This window comes from Coenobita brevimanus, chromosome 42 (assembly GCF_032717465.1).
Source record: "Coenobita brevimanus isolate Jiangsu-jjx chromosome 42, ASM3271746v2, whole genome shotgun sequence".
NCBI classification, from domain to species: domain Eukaryota; kingdom Metazoa; phylum Arthropoda; class Malacostraca; order Decapoda; family Coenobitidae; genus Coenobita; species Coenobita brevimanus.
Window position 1 is genome coordinate 1,814,101 of NC_136995.1, and position 23,037 is coordinate 1,837,137.

A 23,037-nucleotide genomic window follows, 5' to 3' on the forward strand; every position below is an offset into this window, starting at 1 on the left:
AGAGGCGAGTGAGAAGAAGGAAGTGGTGGAATATTTGGTCAGACTGTTTTCCTGTACTTTACATGTAGAAAGACAACACTAGACTTTATTTTCTGAGGTAAATTGTTGGAGTGGAAGAGTGAAATGTACGGTATCTTGATTATAATTATTGTTTTTTTTCTGTCATGGATGTGTTTAGCTATTTATTCAAACTGACACATCTGTTTTTTTCGCCCGAGGGCAGTTTCAACATTCTTTGGATTAACTCTTGCAGTACAGTGACACCTTCTTGCATAGGATTCATGCAGCAACTGAAATAGTTTATCAAGCATAGGAGACATCTGATAGTTAACGTTTTAAATATCGTCTTGGTGCTTGAGAGGGATGCTTCGTGTTGCAGCACTGATATCACTGGATGACTCCACTTCTCTCCGTGTCCCCCAAAAGAAGTTTGGTGGGTTTCAGGAGAAGGCCGTTTTCACTATGTATTCCGTTGGGTTTGTATTCTGATGAGCCCTGGGTCACGACAATAACAGCATCGATAACAGCAGTACAGTCTCCAGTAACCAGCAGCACAGTACTGTAACATATTATTTCTGTCCCTGCTTTCACCTGATTAATTCTTTCCTGTTTCCACCTGATAAATTTAGGAGAGACACATGGAACTGAATATGTGTGTGTGTGTGTATGTGTGTTTCAGGGAGGGTGGAGTGATGCCAGGCAGGAAATGGAGCCTCTAACCGACTGTGAGGAGGCAGTGGCCACCTCACCCTCTGACCCCGATCATGGGGATGGAGGAGATACGCACGATGGTCATCCAGGTAAGAAATCTATATATGTGTGTGTGTGTGTATATATATATATATATATATATATATATATATATATATATATAAGCATTTTGTAAAATTCATGAAATAAAAAACAGTAACAGCCATAAGCATTTTGTAAAATTCATGAAATAAAAAACAGTAACAGCCAATCCCAAAGTGAAAAAAAGTACTGCATTTTGATCTAAGGATTTTTAAGATTCATGAAGCAAAAAACAATAATAGTAGCACTCACAACATATGAAACAGTAATAGCCAGTCCCATAGTATCCTGTTTGAGATGTAGGAGTTCAAGGCTAGAACAATGAAGCCCAGTACAGTATATTTAAGGGTAGATGACCAACCGTCCCACCTTCTTGGCATCACAGAGTAGAAGTTTCCAGTTGCCTCTTTGGGATCTAACCCTCATGAGTATTAGGGCCCACATTCAGACTGTGGCATGCTAACCACATGATTTTTTTTCCTCCCCTTCAACTCTGGGATAGGCTTTAACATCCCGTTCCCTGAGGCCCAGCAATCATAGGAGCCTGGGTGGTAATATACACCTTTCTTCTGTTTATGTTTGCAGCCCTGGCACCAGATGCCCCAGATTTCAGTATCCCGCGAGGCCTGCACCCTGATGGCAAACGACAGGTATGAGCATTTAGGATTTTATTACTGTGCTTACATTAGAACTAGCATGTGTATTAGAGAGAGACAGAGAGAGAGAGAGAGACAGTGCAACATACTGTAGTACAGAAAATTAACCATTAAAGGTCCATTACCACCTTTAAAGCTGATTTACCAATTTGCCCCACCCCTCATTTAAAGTATCAGCTGCATAAGAAAAAAACTGATATTTAGGAACACATCCCTGAATGATTGTTTACGTTTTCATTTTTTAAGGCCTTGGCCATGCGTGCTTGTGTAAGCCATTTTTCCTCTACTTGTGGCAAGTAACAGTGATACTTGTGGTAGCACTGTGACCTTGAGTGGAGCAGCTAGGGTGTCCACCCGGTAATCAGACCTCATTTTTCTCTGCACTTCTTTGTGGGAAGGACCCTGATTTGGCACTGGCAAGGTGCTGTCTACCACACAGGGGCACCAGTTCCTTACATGGTGTATGTACTCTACTATACTTTTAGGATTGCTTGGTCAAAGCTCTTGCTTACCTGTGATGACAGATCTGCTTGGCCAGACAATCTAGGGTTATGCTAGAGCAGCAAGAACAGCAGTGATAATGATCAGGATGACTTACTGTTTTCCTCTGTTTCCCCATGTCTCCACTCTGAAGCGTCCGAGCCTCGTACTGCCAGCCACTGTTCAGAGTCCCACCTTGGGCTCCCCGGACTCCGACACAGATGTATTGGGCTATCTGGACTACACCCCAGACCCATTTGCGGACTCTGCTGACCATGGTGAGCGTTTGCATATTTATGGCTTAAAATATGCAGACAGAATCATGGTAAAACATTTTAACCCTTTTCTACGATGATTGTAATCATTACTTTTAACATTTGTAGTTTAGTGGCAGAATGAGATACTGTAATGCTTGGGCACTGCATCCTTTCCATAGCACTTCTTTGTGGCTTGCATTGTATTCTATTGGTTAATCTGTTGTTCCAACTGAACGGTCCAGATAGAGAAATGGCAGTATTAGAGCAGTCAAGATACAGAGATGGTAGTATTAGGCAAATTTAAAATGGAAATAGTTTAGTGTATCTGTCCCCAATATGGGAAGATGCAGTGTTTACAGGTCTGGGGTCTGTGGTTTGCTCCAGAGTGTACAAGCAGTTATAGTACAGTACACGGAGCTGATTTACTTTATACGATATATGTTTTTTGGCAAAAGAACAAGGAGAGGAGGCATAAAAATCTTTCCTTGTCTATATTTCTCTGTACAAAATCAAATCAAAGTTACAAGAGGGAGTCCATCTTAGGTTTGGTAGTAAAACTCTCCCTAGTATTATATGATCAACTACCTTGTATGACTGCTTTTGCAGGAAGAACAGAAGACATTGAAAACACTGTCACTCACCTTTCCCTGTCTTTCCTGCAATATTGGATCATAGAAATAACAGCAGTTCATGAATCCATCTCCAGTATGTTAAGGTGTAATATTTGCAGGTGTTGGGTCGGTGGCATACTCCAAAGTGTACGAGCAGCTGCGGTACACGGAGTTGATGCCGGGAGTGTTCATACCACACAAGCCACTAAACCTGCGCATCACTGAAGTCCAGATGTTGCATTCTACCATACAGCTCTTCAGTAATTATCTGTGAGCAGCAAAAGTCACTGTGTGTTGTCTTTCTTTTCAACACCTGTAACTTTCAAATCTTCACACTCCCTCGGTTCTCTCTCTCCCTCTCCTGTCTTTTCAGTAACCACCAGTGAGCCTTATAGTTCACTGTTGTCTGTCTTACAATTTGTGAGATACTGTAACTTTCTGTGAGCCTAATTATTCTCAATTTTCTGTCATACAACTCTTTGGTACCATCTGAGAGCATCATAACTCTTTATTTTCTGTCATGCAACTCTTCAGCAATCATCTGTGAGCATCATAGTTCACCGTTTAGTCACAGTCTTAATCATTTTTGAAGAGCATAATTCGCTGTTCTTTGTTATGCCTTATGTTATCCCTGTGTTTGGCTCAAGGTTCCTTCTTTAATTGCTGTGGTTTTATTATTCCTGTAATTGTGTTGTGTGGTAGGTGGGGGCACTCACCATCCACTCACTCGATGTAGTGCTGCTCTCGGTTGTCTGCCCTTTCCTCTCCATCCTTCTTTCCTTCCATTCTCTTCTGTCTTTCTTTCCTTCATTCTTTCCTTGTCCTTCTGCCTACGGGTGACTTTACACTCCCTCTTCTGTCTCTCTTTCCGCTTCCTTCAGCCTGTGGGTGACTCTACACTGAATGACAAGCCAAATGGTTTCCTGTGCACCAGGAAACCAGTTACTATGCTGGGTGGTAACCATATAACCAAGTTTTGGCGCCTGGTGGTTTAGTGGGTAATTATTGCCCTCCAGTCGGATTGAGCCGGTGAAGGTTTATATCCAAGGGGTGGTTGGGGTTGATTGCTCATGTAATGCCACTCGGGGATGAGTGAGGCTGGTCACTCTCATCTTAAATGTCGGGACCAACTGCCTAGCCCCAGGCTCCTATGCTCCTCATGGGGCAACACAGGATTGGATGATGGATGGATGGATGGATGTGTACTCTTATGTGTACCTCTTGTCAGATGTTGTTCTTGTGTCAGTACTTTTCATTGAGAACAGTGTTCATTCCAGCTTATCATCTCAAGATCATTTTTATGCTTTAATATTTCCATTTGTCAAACTGATACTACCGTGCAGAATGGTGTGCTTTTTTAATTGTATCTGTATCATTCATATCTTTTTCATGCTTTTTCAGTGCCATAAACTTTTTCAACAACCGCTTCAAAATGCCGTACTGTATATGTGATAGTTATGTGTTTTATGATATTATTGTGTTTGTGTAGGTGACAAAAGTAAACCTTGGGCCATTGGAATGATATTTTATTGGAGTCATACTATACACAAGCAGTTCTTTTTTTACATCCTTTTTTTCCATTAACTTACTTAAAAATTAAAGAAAAATTAGCTATTCAAATTCAGTTGCTACCATTGAAATTGATTGTCATTTGCACTTGTATGTGAAAAATTGTGATATTTGAAAACTACAGTACGTAAAACGAGGACTGACTTTGCTGGATGAGTGTGGCAGCTTGTGTGTTTCATCATCATCATCATCATCATCCGGACCTCCTCTCCGACCCTAGGGCAGGGGGAGGAATAGCAACATCCAGACAGCCCAAGTTTGCCCAGTCCAATGGGCCACGCTTCCTTTCACTCATGATTCAAGCCTCCCGGAATTCTGGCTCTATCTGATATGCCAAAAAACTTTCACCACATTCTGTAGCTTCACATAAATGTATAATAATAAATCCGTCCATCCATCCATCATCCAATCCTATGTTGCCCCGTGAAGAACGTAGGAACCCAGGGCTAGGCAAGTTGGTCCTGACATTTAAGATGAGAGTGACCAGCCTCACTCATCTCTGAGTGGCATTACGTTAGCAATAAACCCCAACCACCCCTTGGATACAAGCTCAGTCCAATTGGAGGCGCCATAATTTGGTTATACTGTTACCTCTCAGAGTAGTAAATGGTTTCCTGGTGTACAGGAAACCGTTAGGCTTGTCACTCAGTGTAGAGTTACCCATAGGCAGAAGGAAGAGGAAAGAACGAAGGAATAATAATAATATAGTAATAATAATAATAATAATAATAATAATAATAATAATAACAATAATGATAATAATATTTACACTTTTTTATTTTATTTTATGTTGGTTGGCAGGTTGGTGATCAGCCTGGAGCATGGAGAGCACCAGTGGACCGTTAAGAGAAAGGTGCGCCAAGTGGCATCCCTTCATGGTGACCTAATCCTCCTGAGGTTTGTATATATGGGGTTCATCATTATCATTTATCATCATCATCATTACTGGTGTTACTTTCTTCTCTGTGCTATCATTCTTGTTGTTGCTGTCATAATCATCATCATCATCATCACTACTCTTGTTACTTTCTTCTCTGTGCTGTCATTCTTTTTGTTGCTGTCGTAATCATCATCATCATCATCATCATCTTCACCATCATCATCATCATCATCATCGTCATCATCATCATCATCATCATCATCATCATCATCATCATCATCATCATCATATTTTCTGCTTAATACATTCAGTGGGAGGGATCCACAAATGTGAAAAGAGAAGCACAGTGAAGGAAACAGAGTGCCCAGTCAGAAGCACCATATATCATTGCAGTCATCATTCATTCTTTTCAGATTCCAGATCCATCTCACAGACTTATTGATAACAATTTTCTCTTCAGTCCAAACCATTGTTCCTAGGTTGAATGAACTTAATTGTTTAGGGGAACCAAAGTAGGGAAGAAAAATTGGCCTGGAAATGAATGGTTTGCTGTAGGTCGTTTCTATCCCTTGCTGTACCAGAAGTCTACAAGTCTCCCCAAAGATATATAAAATCACCAGCTAAAGTAAAAGAGGGAAAGTAGGATCATTCAGAATTAAACTCATGGTGTTTTCTTGGCAGGACGCGACTAAAGATGCCAGCCGCCACACGGGTGACGAGAGCACGGAGGGAGAGCATGAGGCAGCAGATCAAGCAAGCAGACAAAGGTGGTGACACTGTGGATGGCGAGGTGGAACCATATAACAGACGACTCCTGAAGTGAGTGTTAGTAGCAGAGGACTTGGGTCGGGTCAGGTAGCTACTGGTAGAATGGCAATTTTGGGTAAGACTAGGGACTTTAGGGGATATGGTGAGCATTAGGGGAACAGTTTGGTGATTTGGGATGGAGACTTGAGGTACAGGTTGGGGATTTTCAGCATGAGCCAGAACAAGACAGTGCAGGGAGAGCATGAGGTAGCAGATCAAGCTGGCTGACAAGGGTGGCATACTGTAGATGACAAGAAAGTGACCAGAGAACATGAAGCAACAGATTAAGCAGGGGGATAAGGGTGGTGACAGTGTGCATGGGCATGTACCATACAACAGGAGTCCTGAATTGGGTTGTGTTTAGAGAATTTAGATGATGTTTGTGAAATGCACCTGTGAAGAAAAAGAACAAAGATATTTGTGTATATTGAGGCCTGTGTGTTGGAGCCAGGATTCCATGGACTTGAATGATATTTGAATGAGTGTCTGTCACATCTCGCTGATCATGCTGTTGATAGTTCTCCACTCTTGTTCTTTGTTTTTCTGTGTGTTGTGGATCCCATCACACTCCATCCAGGTAGCAGAAAAAGGTTAGGATGGATGATGATGATTTTGTGGACCCAAGCTTGTCCTGACATGAATGTAGTAGACAGCAAACTGAAATTGCCATTCTCCTGCAGTGCACCACCCTCCTTTTAAGGGAGAGAGAGAAAATTGAGGGAATTTATATAACCAGGAAGCTCTGCCACCCAGTTGTATCAGAGCCACCACCTGAAGGCTTCTCACTCCACCACCATGATGTTGATGATGGCAATGATGATTATACTTCCTCTCTCCTTTCATTGATGATGGTGGTAGTGGTACTGTCCCTCTCCTTCCAGGTTCCCACGTAGAGCTCTGCAGACAATGGATGATGGAGTGAAGAGTGAACTGGAGACCTACTTGAGAAATGTCCTTCACCATTCTCTCTTCCGTAGTCACCAGGCTGTCCTCGAGTTCTTTGAGGCAAGTCCCAGGCCTTTTTGTATTTTGAGGGAGTGTAGATCGTATTGTGTCCTTGTCACAGGAGTAGTATTAGTAGTAGAGCAACCATGCTCTGTATGGTTGGGTAGACCCATCAACCCCAGGCAATCAATGGCCTCTGCAGGGCAGAGGCAAATTTCCTTACAAATGGCAGGTGTTTACAGGGGTATCTTAGCAGGCTGTACATGACCTCATTATTTGGTTATATGGTTACTACCTAGGGTTGTGAATGGCTTTCTGGACCACAGGAAACCATTAGGCTTATCACTCAAAGTAGTTGCCTAAGGAAGAAGTAAGTGTGGGAAAAAGTGTGGAAGTTTGGTTTCTGAATGGACATGGCATTTGCATCTCTCCACCCAGTTAACCCTTACCAAGCTGCAGACCTCATATAAGGCACAATGGTCTTCACAGGCCATGCTGCAAACCTTATATGAGGTACAATATACACTGGTTATAAAACAGTGGCTCAGGTAGGGTTAATTTCCCTTCAAAGGATGAGTGTGGCAGGTGTTAATGGGTATCAGACTAGGCTCTACGTCACCACATTTTTTAGGTATATGGTTACCATCCAGGGTTGTAAATGGCATACTGGATCTCAGGGAACGATTAGGCTTATCACGTTGAGTAGAGTCACCTAAGGAAGAAGTAGGCAACACTACTTCAATTGAGTGGATTTTTTTAGTCACCACCACATATATGCTGTTTTCTGTTGTCTGAGTGTGTAATGAATTGCCTCTTAGACTGAAATACCCAAAAAAGTTTCCTTACCCAGGCTATTGGTGGTTTCAAAATGGGCATTATTGTTGTGTGCTTTATTTCATAGGGCAAGTACTGCTGAATGTACAGTGTAATTTGTATGTATTATAAAGCTTTATAAACAGAAATAGCAAGCATACATATAAGTAAAAAAGTACAGTAATCAGCTTCATTCACCTGCCAAAGATCCCTGACCTCTTTCATCTCAGTTGATGGCCAGGCATTGTGAGGATAAATTTGTGTAGTAACTATAGAGACTCATTTCTGCCTCATAATGGTAGCTCACCGAATTAACGTAACCTTAAACTTAGCATTAAAGTTGTAAATGACTCTATTCTATTAGGTGAAAACAAACTAGCTGTAGAGAATATTTCAAAATTTCATCCACTGTTTCAGTATGTAAAAATGGTAAAAATAGGGATGCTTTCTGGGTCATGATGGACTGTGTGTCAGGTATAATTTTTGTTCAAAATGATAAAGAGCTTTCATATAAAGAAAATTAAGAACGAGTTATATTACCTAGCTAATTAATTTCAACTGTTTAGGTTATAATAATTAAGAGTGAGTTATGAATAAAACCATAGATAATTAATTTAAACTGTTTTAGGGTATAGTAATTAAGAGTGAGTTATGTCATGGCTTAAAACAGGTAGATAATAAATTTAAACATTTTTGGTTATGTCAGATCTCGCCCATTTCATTCATCCGAGAGCTGGGGGTGAAGCACAAGGAGGGATATGTCAAGAAGAGAACAGGGGGAGGAGGGACCAACAACGGCTGCTGTAATTGGTTAGTTTGATAAATATTCTTATAAGTTCCAGTGCATATATTTTCTGAGTTAACACCTTTATTCCGGTGATGTTTTCTTGAGTTCATTCTTGCTACCTCCAGATGATTTTATTCAGATTTGGAGAGAGTTTTTGGACTGGAGGTTAGTTACAGCTTTCATCAACTTCCCCAGTGTTAGATGAATGAAATCATTGTTTAGAATCGTCTGCGTTTCATTTTGTATTAACTTGGTGAAAATTTTCATCCTTTTGTATCATGCTTCCTGTAGGTAAATTTTAGAATAATACCTTACGCGTTCTTCCTTTCCACAACTCTTCTTCATTACTAGCATCATATTCTAGTATTATTGTTACAACTGAATGTTCTTGATAGAGGGCTGACAGTTCTATTCCTAGTTAAAGTGAACAGATAGTGGTAATTTGAATAAAATTTAGTGTTACTGGATTAAAGAAGTTAACAACAAATGAACATCTGGTTGTCTATTGGGTTAATGCACTCTAGCAAGATCTGATCCATAAGGGTTGGAGACAGAGGGAAGGTTGAGGTTTATTGCTCAACCAGATAATTATTTTGAGCTGAATTGTACAGTACAGTACAGTATTACAAACTTCATCATTTCTGCTCAGGATAATGTTAGGATGTGGTGGTAAGAAGGGGTGTTGACTGGTGGTGTGTGGGGCCTTCCTTGACTTCATGGTACCAGAAATTTTTATATATCACAGTAGTCAGAGTTTAGTCATATATTGCAGTCTACCTTTTCCTACTCAGAATGACGTCAGCGTGCATTTGTATTTACAAAATACGTTGGTTGGTGGTGCGTGAGATCTTCCTTTTCTTTATACTACCCGAGATTTAGATTTTGTTGTAGTCAGATTTAGTCATGTAACACACCCTGCCTTTTCCCATTCAGGATAACATCAGGATGTGGTGGTAAGTACAAGGTGCGGTGGCTGGTGGTGCGTGATACCTGCCTGTTCTTCCTAGTGCCAGAGACGGGGCGGGTGCGTGGTGTGTTGCTCATGGACACTGGCTTCCAGGTCTCACATGGTTACAGGCTCATCGGAGCGCGCAACTCACTCCTCATCTCAAACTTGTCCAGGTCCCGTACCCGTTTATTTTTTTATTTTTTTATTTTTTTTTAGAGTGACGATGAACAGGAGAAAAATATAAATTAGTTTATATTAAAAACTGGTCACACTTAACAACAAAAAATGCTTTGGATTTTGGGTCTGTGGTGTTGTTTTGTTTACAATTTATTAATGATTATCAATTTTGTTTAATTGTATTTTATATATATATATATTTCAGATGGGAAAAGCTTAACTTTGATTTATCTGTCTCACACCAAAGAGACATATAAGTCCTGCAGTGAACTTCTTCTGAACTAATAACAGATACAGGATTTAGGGTCTGTCAAGCTTGGGGCAGAGTTTGATTAGTTTTGCTTTCAGTTAGGTTTTTCTCTGGTTCACTGGACCCTACCTCACTCTTTCCTAGGGTGGGAAATGAGGTGTGGATGATGATGATGATGATGATGATGATGATGATGATGATGATGATGATGTGTGGAAAAGAGGTATGGATGATGATGATTTTGATATGTGGAAAAGAGGTATGGGTGATGATGATGATGATGATGGTGATGATGTGTTGAAGAGAGGTATGGATGATGATGATGATGATGATGATGATGATAATGTGTGGAAAAGAGGTATGGATGATGATGGTGATGATGATGTGTGGAAAAAAGGTAGGGGTGATGATGGTGATGATGTGTACTCATTTACATCTGATGTGTGCAGGTCAGTGGTGATCAAGTGTGACTCGGAGAACAGTAAGAAGGAGTGGCTGACAGAGATCACCCAGTCGCAACAGAAATATGGTGAGTAAGTGTGTTGTGATGATGATGATGAGGATAATGATGACAACAATGATAATAGTGAAGGATTGACTGTGATGTGATGCAGTAGTAAGATGCATGTGGTGAGTAAGTATATTGCGATGATGATGATGATGACGATGATGGTATGAGATGTCTGTTATATGACTGTACAGAATAATTTCTATTCTCTTCATCTTGCAGCAAAAGAATTCACCAGCCAAGACACTCGGTTCGGATCCTTCGCACCCATTCGTCCCAACTCATATGCTCGTTGGTAAGGCTCCTTTACAAAGTGTTATATTCACTCCCTCAACTGTTAATGATAATCTAGAAAGCCATTCACTAAGTGGGGTGGTAACCATATAACCAAATGATGCCTGTGGGTTAAGTAGCTTGAGCCAGATGGAGCCTTTAAGGGTTTCTGTCTGTAGGTTGGTTGGGGTTTATTGTTCACATAATGCCACCCAGGGATTAGTGAGGCTGGTCACCCATGCTTTATATGTCAGGAATGAGTAGCCTAGCCCAGGGCCCCTACATGCCTGTTGAAATAAAAAAGGATTGGATGATGGATGGATGAATTTTTTCAGTCCTGTTCTTGTCATGTAAACCCTTTCAGTACAGGAGACTTCCCATAAATTGAGTAAACTTGTTCGACAGTAGTCATCCATTCTTCCCCATCCCCATTAAAGGAGGATGGCGGGCATTGGAGGCACCCGTCTATATTGATGCCACCATGTAAAGGCATTGATTTCCCCACTACCCCTTCTACACCACAGGTACGTTGATGGTGCACGGTACATGTGGGATGTGGGTGACATGCTGGAGATGGCAAAGGAGGAAGTGTTTATTACAGACTGGTGGATGAGTCCCCAGATATACCTCAAGCGACCAGACCTCACTGGACACAGGTGGAGGTGAGTGTGTGTGTGTGTGTGTGTGTGTGTGTATGTGTGTGGTAGGTGGGGGCATTCACCATCCACTCACTCGATGTTGTGCCGCTCTTGTGTGACTGCCTTTCCTCTCTTCCTTCCTTTTTTCCTTCCTTGCTCTTTTGTCTTTCTTTCCATCATTCTTTCCTCTTCCTTCTGTCTAAGGATGACTCTACACTGAGTGACATCTTTTCAGTCCATTTGTTACCTCCCATCTCTTATTTTTTACACCTTTCTTCTCAATTTTTACCTCCTTTTACCCTTTTTTTCCTTCTCTCTCATTGTTGTTTGCCTCTCTCTTCTCTCCCATTTCTTTTCCTTTCTTCACTGTCTTTAGTTGTCTTAATTCCTCCACTTACTATGTCTCCTTTTTGACGCAGACTGGCTGAGGTGCTACGAAGGAAGGCAGAAGCAGGTGTTCATATTTTCATCCTGCTGTACAAGGAGGTGGAGTTGGCACTGGGGATATCCTCACTCCTCAGCAAGCACACACTCAACCAACTCCACCCCAACATTAAGGTATCGAATGGTATAGCATTTTATTTTTATTTTTTTTCTCACCTGGTAACGATTCCTAACCCCTTTCAGCTCATTTGTTGGCTAAGTGTAGTCAGATTGGAGGGTTGATTTGACTAGTATCTAAGTAGACTGTCAGTTGTTGGCTACTTGTAGTCAGATCGGAGGGTTGATTTGACTAGTATCTAAGCAGACTCAGTTGTACTTCATAATTAAGACTTAATGAACTTCATGCAACCATAGCTTAGTATTCAAGTTGTGGGAGTGGTCCAGTTCTGTTAGGTGAAAGCAGACTGACAGTAGCAAAGGAAGAGGTACAGACAAAAGCATTGGTCAGTTTCTCCCCCTCCTCCCCTCAGTCCCAGCAGACAAAGGTGTGGGTCAGTGATGTGTGCTCCATATCACTGTCTGATCCATCATCTCACTGTAAACTCAGTCTCATGGTCACCATCTTTTGACATTTGTTTTGCCCTTCAGTAAATGAGTCTGTTCACTGGCCATGAGATTGTGCGACTTGGGGGAGGGAGGATGTCATTCATTGGTGTAACGTTTATCTTTTGGCTATTCATTTCTTTCAACAATTAACCCCTCTGTGGCCGACCGTGTGTAATTTGTCAGGACCCACTGGCCGACCCCACTGCCGATTTTTGAAGTTCAATTTTTTTTATTGCCATATTGAAGAGGAATGTCAGACACACCTGGCAATGCATTTTTGAGCTTTGTAGAACCATCCTGTGCTGCATAATGAAGGTCAAAAGTGTGCAGATTTACTTAGATGATATCGGTCACACCTAGGTATTGCTGTGATGTTTCGTTTCCCCCCCCCCCTTTTTTTTTTTTTTTACAGAAACCAATGTCAGTGGTGGTGAAATGGTGTGAAATGACTAGATATGTGTATTTTGAAGTTTATTAGTACATGACATGTGGGGTTTCAGAAAAAAAAAAAAAATTGTATGAATTTATTTAGCATTTTTTGGTATTTCTTGTGTTTATGGTTGTATCGACTTATTTTTGTACTCTGGGTGGTGGACTTTGTGGGAAAAGGGAGGCGAGAGATTAGATTTTTAGATCCAGATGAGATAAAGGTCATCCCTTGAGTGTACAGGCTGAACAGGGAGGGTTGAAACGCAAGACGTGCTGTGATTCGCACCTCACGCAAGATGATTAACGGGGGAAGGGAAGGGAGGCCTTTCCACCTACCAAAACATCACGTGAACACAGCAGACATTGACGTAATGTTTGTGCAAGGCAAAAAATATATAAAATGATCCAAACCATTACAGCAAATTTAAGCATTTAGGTAAATATATCCCCCCAAAATAATGTATTTTTCTCTTATTTTCATGTCTTTTTTGTTTATGCCTGTATTTATTTATAATCATAGAAAGGGTGGTTGTGTGTGTTTTGGAAAAGAGGAAAAAGATGATAATTTCTGTCTGGGTCAAGATAATGGATGTAACTGTGTGTGTTTAGGCATGGCCACGAGAAAAAAAATCATACTACCACTCGTCATTGCAACAGGCATGAAGCGACAGATGGGGTGAGGGAGTGTAGTCAAGGTCAGTCTCAAGATTTCCCAGACATTCATTCACATCCCAAAAGTTTTTGCAGTTTTCTACAAGTTGCAGTGCTTCAAATGATCCAGACCAGTACAACAAACATAAACAAATAGGTAAAGATACCAAAACAAAAATATATTTTTCTCTTTTTTTCGTCTTTTTTGTTTATGCCTGTATTTGTTTATAATCATAAACAGGGTGGTTGTGTGTGTTTCGCAAGGGAGGAGAATGGTGATATTTTCATCTGGGTTGAGATAAAAGGTGTATCTGTGCGTGTTCATCATGGCAGCAGGCTCTGAACTGACTGCTGGGGTGTGTTGGAATGTAGTGTAGGTCAGTCATCATATCCCACGCGTTCATTCACTTCCAAAAAACTTTCTCAGTTTTCTACAAGCCGCGCTGCATCAGCATCAGCATCCGTGCAATGGTAAAGTCATTCGACACTAGTGGCTACAGACGGGTTAATTTATACCCTCACAGAGTAACCATGATGACTTTGTAAAAGCTAGTCTGTTCTTCATCATTATTTCTGATGCCCTTACTGTCTCCTGGGAGATCCCCGAACAGATGACCATGACAGAAACACCTCCAGGCTACCTTATCCTTACACACCTTTCTTACACTCTCATACATTCTTCCTCTTTCTTCTCTCTTACCAATACAGTATACTGTTCCACTCTCTTCTTCCAGTCTATTCATACCAGCTTTTTCGTGTATGCAGGTGTTGCGTCACCCCGACCACATAGCAGGTGGGGTGCTGTACTGGGCGCATCACGAGAAGTTGGTTATCATTGACCAGACGTATGCATTTGTTAGTGGCATCGACCTTGCCTTTGGCCGCTGGGATGACTATCGACACAAGTAAGTCAGAGAGACAAAGGCTTGTATCATGAGGATGTTGGAGAATTTGTAACATCTCTTTCATACAAATTTCTTCTTCAGTTTACCCCTTAGTACTGTATATAGCACAACCTTATTTTCTGACCGCAGTGTATTTTTGAAAACTGCTTGTAGAGCAATTGATTGTATAATGAATTTAGCTTTGTAGCGGTGGAATAAGAAAGAAAAATGATTGTGTAGAGAAAAATCAGGCATCACAGTAATTTTAGTAGTGATAAAACAATTGTAAAACGAAAAAAATATGTAAATTCTCACCAGTTGTAATAGCAAAGGATTGTATATGAGCACTTGTATAATGAGGGTGTATTAATACTCTCATATGTTATAGATGCAGACTTTGTGAATATTAAAACAATATAAATAACATGCAGGAGAGTGCCAAAGGAGTAGTAAACAAAGTAAGTCACTAAGGAAGATATGAACCCTCCTTTGCCACCTAGAATTTTGTCCACAGCTTCATACTATTGAATTTAAGGCCATGAACAATTTGTTCATCAGGGCCTGTGTTTATGTAGCTTCTTCCTCACGCTATATTCCATCCACTTTAACTTTGCTTGTAATTGCCATCTGTCTGTCTTGAATAGTAACAAAAGAGTAACATTAGAATCTGGTGTTAATCACGAAGAAGTGCTGTGGAAAGGATGTGAAGCCTTAGTATTGTCATCTTGAGTCATTTGATGATGATGCCATGTTCTTTTCTTTCTGTTTCTTCGTAACACCAGACGTTATAATCTGTACCCTCTTTACCTTACCCTGGCCTAGAATATTGTCTTTTTTTCATGTGATTCACTTGCAGGAAAAGGCAGTACTACAGCTCTGGTTCCTTTCCTTAACAGATCTCTTTGACTAGCATCATATTTCAATGCTAATCTGTTACGGCAGCACAGCATTCAAGATGGAGAGATGGCAATTTTAGGCCAATTTAGCGTAAAAATTAGCAGGAACCTGTCAAAGTGAGTGAATAAAGTGTAATGTTTTTATCATATATCCACCAGACTGGTTGACATTGGCCATGCGGGTCTGCAGCAGCCCCATATCTCCCCAGGACGGGAGGCTGGCACATATGGGCCCTCACGGGGTGCCCTGCAGCACCTGGTTCGGGGCACCAACGAGGTCCTGGTCAACACTGTCAGCTGGTCCAACCCATCCAGCGGCCGATCATCACCTACCACTGTCCACTCATCACCCTCCACATACCACACTCCACCCATCACAGCACGATCATCACCCCCCAGTCATCACTCCTCCATGGATGGGGTTGGCAATGTTACATTGAGCACCACTCTTAGCTCAGACATGCTACATCCAAGTGATTCAGATATAGCTGCAAAAACTGTCTCGGAAGAGAACATCATGAACCACAGAGACAGTGGTGAGAAAAATGTTTATGAGCAAAAAGTGAGTGATGAAACCGAGGTTTACAGGTCAAAAAAAAGTAGAGATGGAAAGAGTGTACATATAAAAGAGAGGACAGAAAGTGATTTAAGTAGTGGTAGTAAGAAGGGGCAGGATGTGACAGATCGAAGTGCCGCCACACTTAATGACATCAGTAACGGCAAGGAGTCGACCCCCCTCCGATCACGTACAAAGAAGTCGAATGCCAAAACTAGGTTTCTTCTGCAATCAAAAGCAGCAAGGGAGTCAAAGAGAAATGACGATTCTGGGAGTGACGATGAAATGAGAGACGGTGGGAGGTTTGGCCGGAGTATGAAGGGAGTACGTCGCATCGGTCTAGATCTGATGGATGAGGTGCGTGAGAGAGGCAGGGAGGTTCGTGCCTGGACTGCCAACAAGCTGCATCGGTAGGTTTATTGTTTACCTTTTATAAAATATGATTTTTAGATTTCTTTTGTCCAAATAATTTCCAGCATGGTTTTCTTGTTTATGTTTTTATTTATCTTTTTTTTTTTTTTTTTTCGTCCCAGCAATTTCCAGCAACTGTTAGGAGGTAAATATTTGGTTTGGCACTTGAGTTAGCTCCCAATCTAAAGAAAACATTAGTTGTATCATTGCTAAATTTAGTACGGATCTGTCTATTAAGACGCATGATGTCACGTGATATGATTTTGTGTGTATGTATGTGTGTGTTATTTGTTTATTTTTTCATTTTGTAGCCAGCTATGGGCATCGACAGCCTTTCCCCTGACACCCAACAGTCCTCCGATGTGCCTCACACTGTTACATATTACCACCTCGGTACTAATACCCAGTGTCTATATTAAATACCATACATGCCAAAGCTGTCAGTCATGATTGGTGTGTTGGTACTAGCTGAGGTATTTTTATGACACACCATATGACAGTGGGTTTTATGAAAGATTATTAAAGTTTGTTTTAATGAAATATAGATAATCAAGGCATTCTCTGGCCAAGCCTGGGATCAAATTCACATCCTTTCAGACAATAGACAGCTTCTCTGACCACTTGACCACCACCGCCTGTAGTTTTCTTGCCTTGATACTTATGAGATCCTCTGGCAGGCACTTTTAACTCATAAAGGTAAAGTACTATAGTTACCGTGAACCGGGGTGAATTCGGACACGGGGTGGTTTCGGACGAAATTTGCATAAAAAGATTAAATGCTACGCAGCTGCTAAACGAAGAAAGATATCGTATATATTTAAACGGGATAATGTTGCATAGGTTTTGTAAAATGTTATGTATAATTATCTTTTTAAAATATTATGTTCCACTGGTGAATATATTGTAATAAAGACAATGCTATTTTTTGGTGAAAAAATGAATACGGGAAAACTTGGTCTGGTGTGAACGAATCATAACAAACCGCACGCTTATACACATTTAGAGGTTTACTTTAACGTCTAACTTGAAGATTGGAACAGAGAAAGGGTTAAAATCTGCATTTTAAATGTATGTAAACATGACATGAGTGAATGTGTACGCATTTTTGGGATTTAAAGGGGTAACTTCGGACAATGGATATTTAAAGGGTTGAGGTCAGACAGCATATCTAATTTGCTTTTTTTATATGTAATAAAACATATTTTGTACAATGTACACAGTCTGCATGCTTATCTTTGTTTTTGCTGCTAAGAAATATGATGTGAGAACACATATTATTTAAGTTACCATATGGTACGGTACCGGTATGATATCCTTATAGTTCGTCTCCACTCCCTCCTCTTGTTCCTCATCTACTCACCCCTTCCATTCCTAACTCCTGTTTCTCCTTCCCAAGCTCCTTCTCTCATTCCTTCCCAAGCTCCTTCACTCTTTAGCTCTTTCCTTCCCTATCTTCTGTTCCTCCATTCCAAGTTCCCTTTAATTAGGCATTTAAATAGCCGGCACGCTTTAAACCGTCCGGTCAGTCAGTCACAATCGTGCCTTTAACCTGCGCATAGCGTGGGAATGTACTCCCTATAATGTATATGTATAATCAACTAAACTGGGGTTGTAAGTCAATGGAAAATTTATTTTTTCATCTATTTTTGCTATATATCACTACTATTTACTTGTAATTTTTCTGTATTTTTTGTATTTTTTTCAGCAATTTTTTTAAAAGTCGCGCAGTGTCCGAAGACCCCCCGGAACTGTCCAAACATTCAGCTGAGCTACTAGGGGCCCATTTCAGTGCATTTCTAATGAGTGTCCGGGGTCACCCCAAGGCAGTCCGAAGTCTCCCCAGTCCGGGGTGACCTCGGACACCTATAAAATATTTTACTACGTCTAGATGGAGATACTGAGATTATCTGGCTGTTAGATACTTACAGGTTATTGGCTCACGTACGTATGTAATACTTAACATCAGTATTTTGGCCAAAATAAATTGTGTCAGGATGAAATAACCTTCAAAATCGTACGAAGTCACCCCGGTTCACGGTACTGTACCATGATGATTGCATAAGTAAGTTCCATTTGGAATCACAATAACTGAAGTACCGGAGCTGTAGTTTGTAATGTGTCAACTTGGAGTAAATATAAGTACTGTACTTGGTATTTGTAATTAATTGATTTTCTGTTCTGTATTAGTTTTTGATCCTTAACAACTTGAACTACTATTGCATTGTTCATGTTAGGGACGAGGTGGTACCAGTATATTTAAATCTTAGTGTGGATCTGTCAGTTATGAAGGTTTATAGTATCTCACATAGTACACAATACTGCATGTGTGTGTGAAACAGTTTATTAAATCAGACCTTGTATTATGATGGCTGTGCAAGTGTATTTGATGACTCATACTTGTGTGTAGGTCTGTGTGTTCTTTTGTTTATTAATTTTTAAAATGTTTTCAGTTTTCTGTTGAACTCTTGTGGGTAATAACGTCAGTCCACATTCAGATGATTAATAACAAAACCGCGAGCAATGACTTATTAAACCAATACTCTTTTTGCTTTACCTTGGCCCAAAATTGTCATCTCTGTCTCAAATGCCAAGTTGTAACAAATTCTCATCCTTTTGCAGCTTACTTCACCAAAGGAGGAAGATCTGGGCCTAGTTAATGTGAACTGACTATAGTGATGTGATTTTGGAGAACAGACTTTTCAGAATATTATGTTAGAGTTTCATAAGTGCTTGACTAGAAAGTGGAACGATGTTATTGTCCACAGCGCTACTTCATTGTACAGTACAGTATACAGTACACTTTTCACTTTAATTTTGCCTGAAATCACCCTCTCTACCTTGAATACTGATTTAAAATAAGGGATTAACACTATGACATGATACCAGTCATAAAGAAGGGCTGTGGAAAGGATGTGGATCCACAGCATTGTCTTTTTCTGCCTCTGAGCCCTGTGAATTAAGCTGCACATGGACGAAGTCTGGGTCTGTGGTTCATTCACTTTAACTAGGTGGAGATTTTCGTTCTTTTGCAGCTTATTTCCCATAGCTTAATGAGAGAATAAGACATTAATGCATCTCAGCATCCTTTTTATAGAACTTCATGATTAGCACCATATTCTGGTGTTAATTGCTTGTGCTATACCTTAGCACTCAAGATGGTGATATGGCAGTTTTACACCTAGGAAACCATTCACAGTGCTGGATGATAACCCTATAACCAGTTAACAGAGTGATGTGGAGCCTACTTTGGTGCCCCTGTTAAACGGATAGAGAGACGCAATTGTGGCTTCCATCCAAGAATCAAAGTGCCAGATTCTTCCCTGCCTCTTGTGGTGAGGTGTTCTCCACTGCAAAAGAACATCGGTTCATTGCATGAGACATCCCTGCAGGGGCAATTGCTTGCCTGCAGTTGAAGGGTCTGCTCGGCTGGACGGACCAAGGTTACTGTACTACTACTATTACTGTTGCATGTAGTTAAAGTAAACAGAGTATAACTAGTTGAGTTGGATGAACTATAGTGTAGTGTAGCTAACTGTATGTGTGAACTAACCATGGCAGACGTGGCAGCGGCGACTCAGATGTCTCGGAGGATGAGGAGCAAGAGCAGGGACCTGGCGGAAGGTTGGTACTCTCATCACTTTGTAAGCTTGAGGCTGGACTCTGCTGGACTTAGCTTTTACTTTAGTGAACTTTATTTACACACTTCTGAACTCTGCTTGACTCTACTTACACTCTTTTCAACTAGGTGGACTTTATTTACACACTTCCACTGTTTGACTTTATTTACTCTTTCCTACCCAGTTGGAGTTTACATACCATTCTTAAATCTACTTGACCTTACTTACCCTCCTCTGAACTCTGGCTGTATAAATTGTTTGCTCTTCTGAACTCAGCTTAACTTTACTTACTCTCTTTTGAACTCTTTTTGACTCGATATACACTCCATTGAAGTATTTGTGACTTTGCTTACACTCCTTCAAACTCTCCTTGACTATACATACATTCCTCTAAGCTTGTCTTGACTGTGTATGCACTCTTCTGAATTCTTCTTGACTTTACACACATGCCTGAACTCTGCTTTATGTACACTCGTGAACTCTGCTTGACTACATACACTCTTCATGGGCATATCAACATCCAGCATACATGACATGTTTACAGTCAACTCCCTTTCGTACTTCAGATTACTGTATGTGTATTTTATTCTTGCAGAGAAGACAAGGAGAATGTAGACTTTATACCATGTCTTTTGTTCATCTGCAGTATGAAATCTCTCGATAGTTTCCAGCAGCTGTTGGGAGGTGATTAGCAGGTTTTGGCACTTAATGTATCTCCCAGTCCATAGAAAACATCAGCTGTATGAATACCATCCTCATTGTGGGGATTCCCTATGAGAAACATGTAACATGATATTATTTGATTTGATCTGAATGTCTGTTTGAGGCCATCTCATGAGCTTAACTGCTTATATCCAGACCCGTGTGTGCTGTTTGATCCTGTTACCATATATATAAGTAAATCACACAACACATACCCACACATGTACATACAAGAGTGTATACATCATGGCAGCCATATTCATATTTTATTCAGTACACACACACACACACACACACACACACGCTCGCTGGCGCAGTGGTAACGTTCTCGCTTGCCATCTGGTAGACGAGAGTTCGAGCCTCGCTCAGGTTGCGAAAAGTTTCATTGACGAAGTGGGTGGTTACTGTCCCCCTTGAGCAAGGGGATGGGTGTGTGCATGTGTGAAGGTCACAGCCTTGCCCTTAGATCGGACTATATGAGCTCTCAGCTCCTTTCCGGGAGGGTAAAAGCTGATGATCACGACCATCAAGTGATACTGACCGACCCGGTGAATTACACACACACACACACACACACACACACACACATGTGAGAGAGAGAGAGAGCACCCATTCTAAGCTACCCTCTCCCTGCACACACACAGCCTGTACCGTCGTCATGGTGGTATGCAGCACATGGGTGGCAGTTGCTCCTCCTTGGCAGCAGCACACAGTCAGGTCATTATGGAGGACACCACGTCGATACACCTCTGGGTCGGCAAGGATTACGTCAACTGGATTAGCAAGGATCTGAATAATCTGGATGAACCGTTTAAAGGTGTGGCAGGGAGTGGTGCAGTACAAACTCTCTAATCTAAAATGCTTGGGTCCAAAAGCCTTGTGGGACTTTGATTATTTTGGAAAGTTGAATCATGATGGTAACTATGAGAAAATTATGTTAAAGAATATAGGCCAGGATGATGGTGATGGTGGTGGTGGTGATGATGGCTACAGTGATGAATTATTTTATTTACCGTCCTTAGTTATTTTAAGTCAGGAAAACTTGCATGTCTTTTCATAAATATCTTTTTTAATCTTTACGTCCAGACAGTGTAAATCGTCACCAAACCCCTCGCATGCCATGGCATGACATTGGACTCTTTGTGGAGGGTCCCGCTGCTAGGGATGCTGCACGACACTTCATACAGCGGTGGAATGCGGTGAAGACGGAAAAGGTAGGCTTCACTGGTTGTATTTGTATGCTTGTATGTATGAATGTATGTACAGTATGGTTATATGTGTGTGAGAGAGAGAGAGAGTATTAAATGCATGCATATTGTGAGTGTGGTAGTTAAGGGAGATATCATTAGTATAGATATGACTGACTAATTTATCCTGTGAGTGTGACATGGAATACTGAATTTTGCTGTTGTATGAGTAGGCTAAGTAAATTTAAGCAGATAACCATAAATCTTGCCTCCAGATAAGTTAACCAGAGTCATTCAGTTAAAGGAGTATTACCCTTCAGGCATCTTCTGTTGTTGGTAGTAATATCATCCTTCTCCTTATCCTTAGCTGGGAAAAAATGTATCTATGATGATGATGATATTGATGATGTTGTTGTAGTTCATTTTTCTTAGACATAAACCTGATGAACTTTGGGAATCCAACAACTCTTAGGTGTGTGATGCAAGGAATCTTTTGTTATGAATAATGTTGAATGATTTTTTTGATTGTGAGATGGTGGTGCATGAGGTTTGTTGTGGTTAGAGCAAAAGGTTTTGATACTCAAAGGGCAGAGTGATTCATTCTGAAACTTTTTTTTTTTTTAAATTGATATTGAAGTAGATAAATAGATAAGTGTCTTTGTAATTTCACAGTTTGGTAAGGTGAAGTGTCCCTCTGAGAAAAGTAGCTTCTATAGGATGTGTTTTATCAGACAGTTCTAAAAGGATATTATTTAGCTGAAGGTTTCATATGTCTTTAGTAGCTCTTTATATGTTGTAGTATAGTGTTTAGTGGTGGAGGGAGGATCTTATTAAATCACTCTTTTGAGTGCAGAGAAATCGATTTCATTCATAAGGCTTAGTTTTGTGCTTTTTAAAATTTTGTTCATGTTTGTGGCTGACTGTGGGAGCCCAGCCTAGGGTAGCAATTTAATGTTGTGCAGACGCAGTGTGTAAACTGTCTTCAGTGATTCTTTCTGTTGGGCTTGGTACTGTTTTCAAAATGTTCAACACTTTGAGCTTAAGAGAGACCTCTGCATTAATGTTGTTTGTCTGCTGTGATAAGATCATGTGTGTATGCAGTGTGAGGTCAAGATTTTTGTGACGTCTGTCACTTTCTGAGTGAAATAGTTGGTTAAGAAGTGTGAATTAAGAGTGGTTCTGAGTTTGTATTTGTTTGTAGTGAAAAGAGTGATGGTTGCTTTTTTATTTCAGGTGAAGCTGTCATTCTGCGCTTTGTAAGCTAAGGTGTCATTCTGTAAGTGTGCAAGTGAAATGTAGTGAGATCAGCCATAGAAGAGCTT

At 40.7% G+C, this 23,037-nt stretch overlaps 1 protein-coding gene across 1 annotated transcript in view; it reads left to right on the forward strand.

Annotated features, from left to right (window-relative positions):
• Positions 1 to 706: 706 nt before the first annotated feature.
• Positions 707 to 23,037, forward strand: part of LOC145397664 (phospholipase D2-like) — a 37,021-nt gene continuing 14,690 nt past the window's right edge. The window contains exons 1-18 of the mRNA XM_080270704.1: positions 707 to 800; positions 1,378 to 1,442; positions 2,083 to 2,206; positions 2,916 to 3,066; positions 5,167 to 5,262; positions 5,927 to 6,064; positions 6,934 to 7,057; positions 8,517 to 8,620; positions 9,531 to 9,724; positions 10,428 to 10,502; positions 10,704 to 10,776; positions 11,279 to 11,416; positions 11,812 to 11,950; positions 14,228 to 14,367; positions 15,402 to 16,208; positions 19,768 to 19,823; positions 21,148 to 21,345; positions 21,615 to 21,742. Of these exons, the coding sequence (XP_080126830.1) occupies positions 707 to 800; positions 1,378 to 1,442; positions 2,083 to 2,206; positions 2,916 to 3,066; positions 5,167 to 5,262; positions 5,927 to 6,064; positions 6,934 to 7,057; positions 8,517 to 8,620; positions 9,531 to 9,724; positions 10,428 to 10,502; positions 10,704 to 10,776; positions 11,279 to 11,416; positions 11,812 to 11,950; positions 14,228 to 14,367; positions 15,402 to 16,208; positions 19,768 to 19,823; positions 21,148 to 21,345; positions 21,615 to 21,742 (2,844 nt within the window). The remainder of the gene's footprint in view (positions 801 to 1,377; positions 1,443 to 2,082; positions 2,207 to 2,915; positions 3,067 to 5,166; positions 5,263 to 5,926; positions 6,065 to 6,933; positions 7,058 to 8,516; positions 8,621 to 9,530; positions 9,725 to 10,427; positions 10,503 to 10,703; positions 10,777 to 11,278; positions 11,417 to 11,811; positions 11,951 to 14,227; positions 14,368 to 15,401; positions 16,209 to 19,767; positions 19,824 to 21,147; positions 21,346 to 21,614; positions 21,743 to 23,037) is intronic.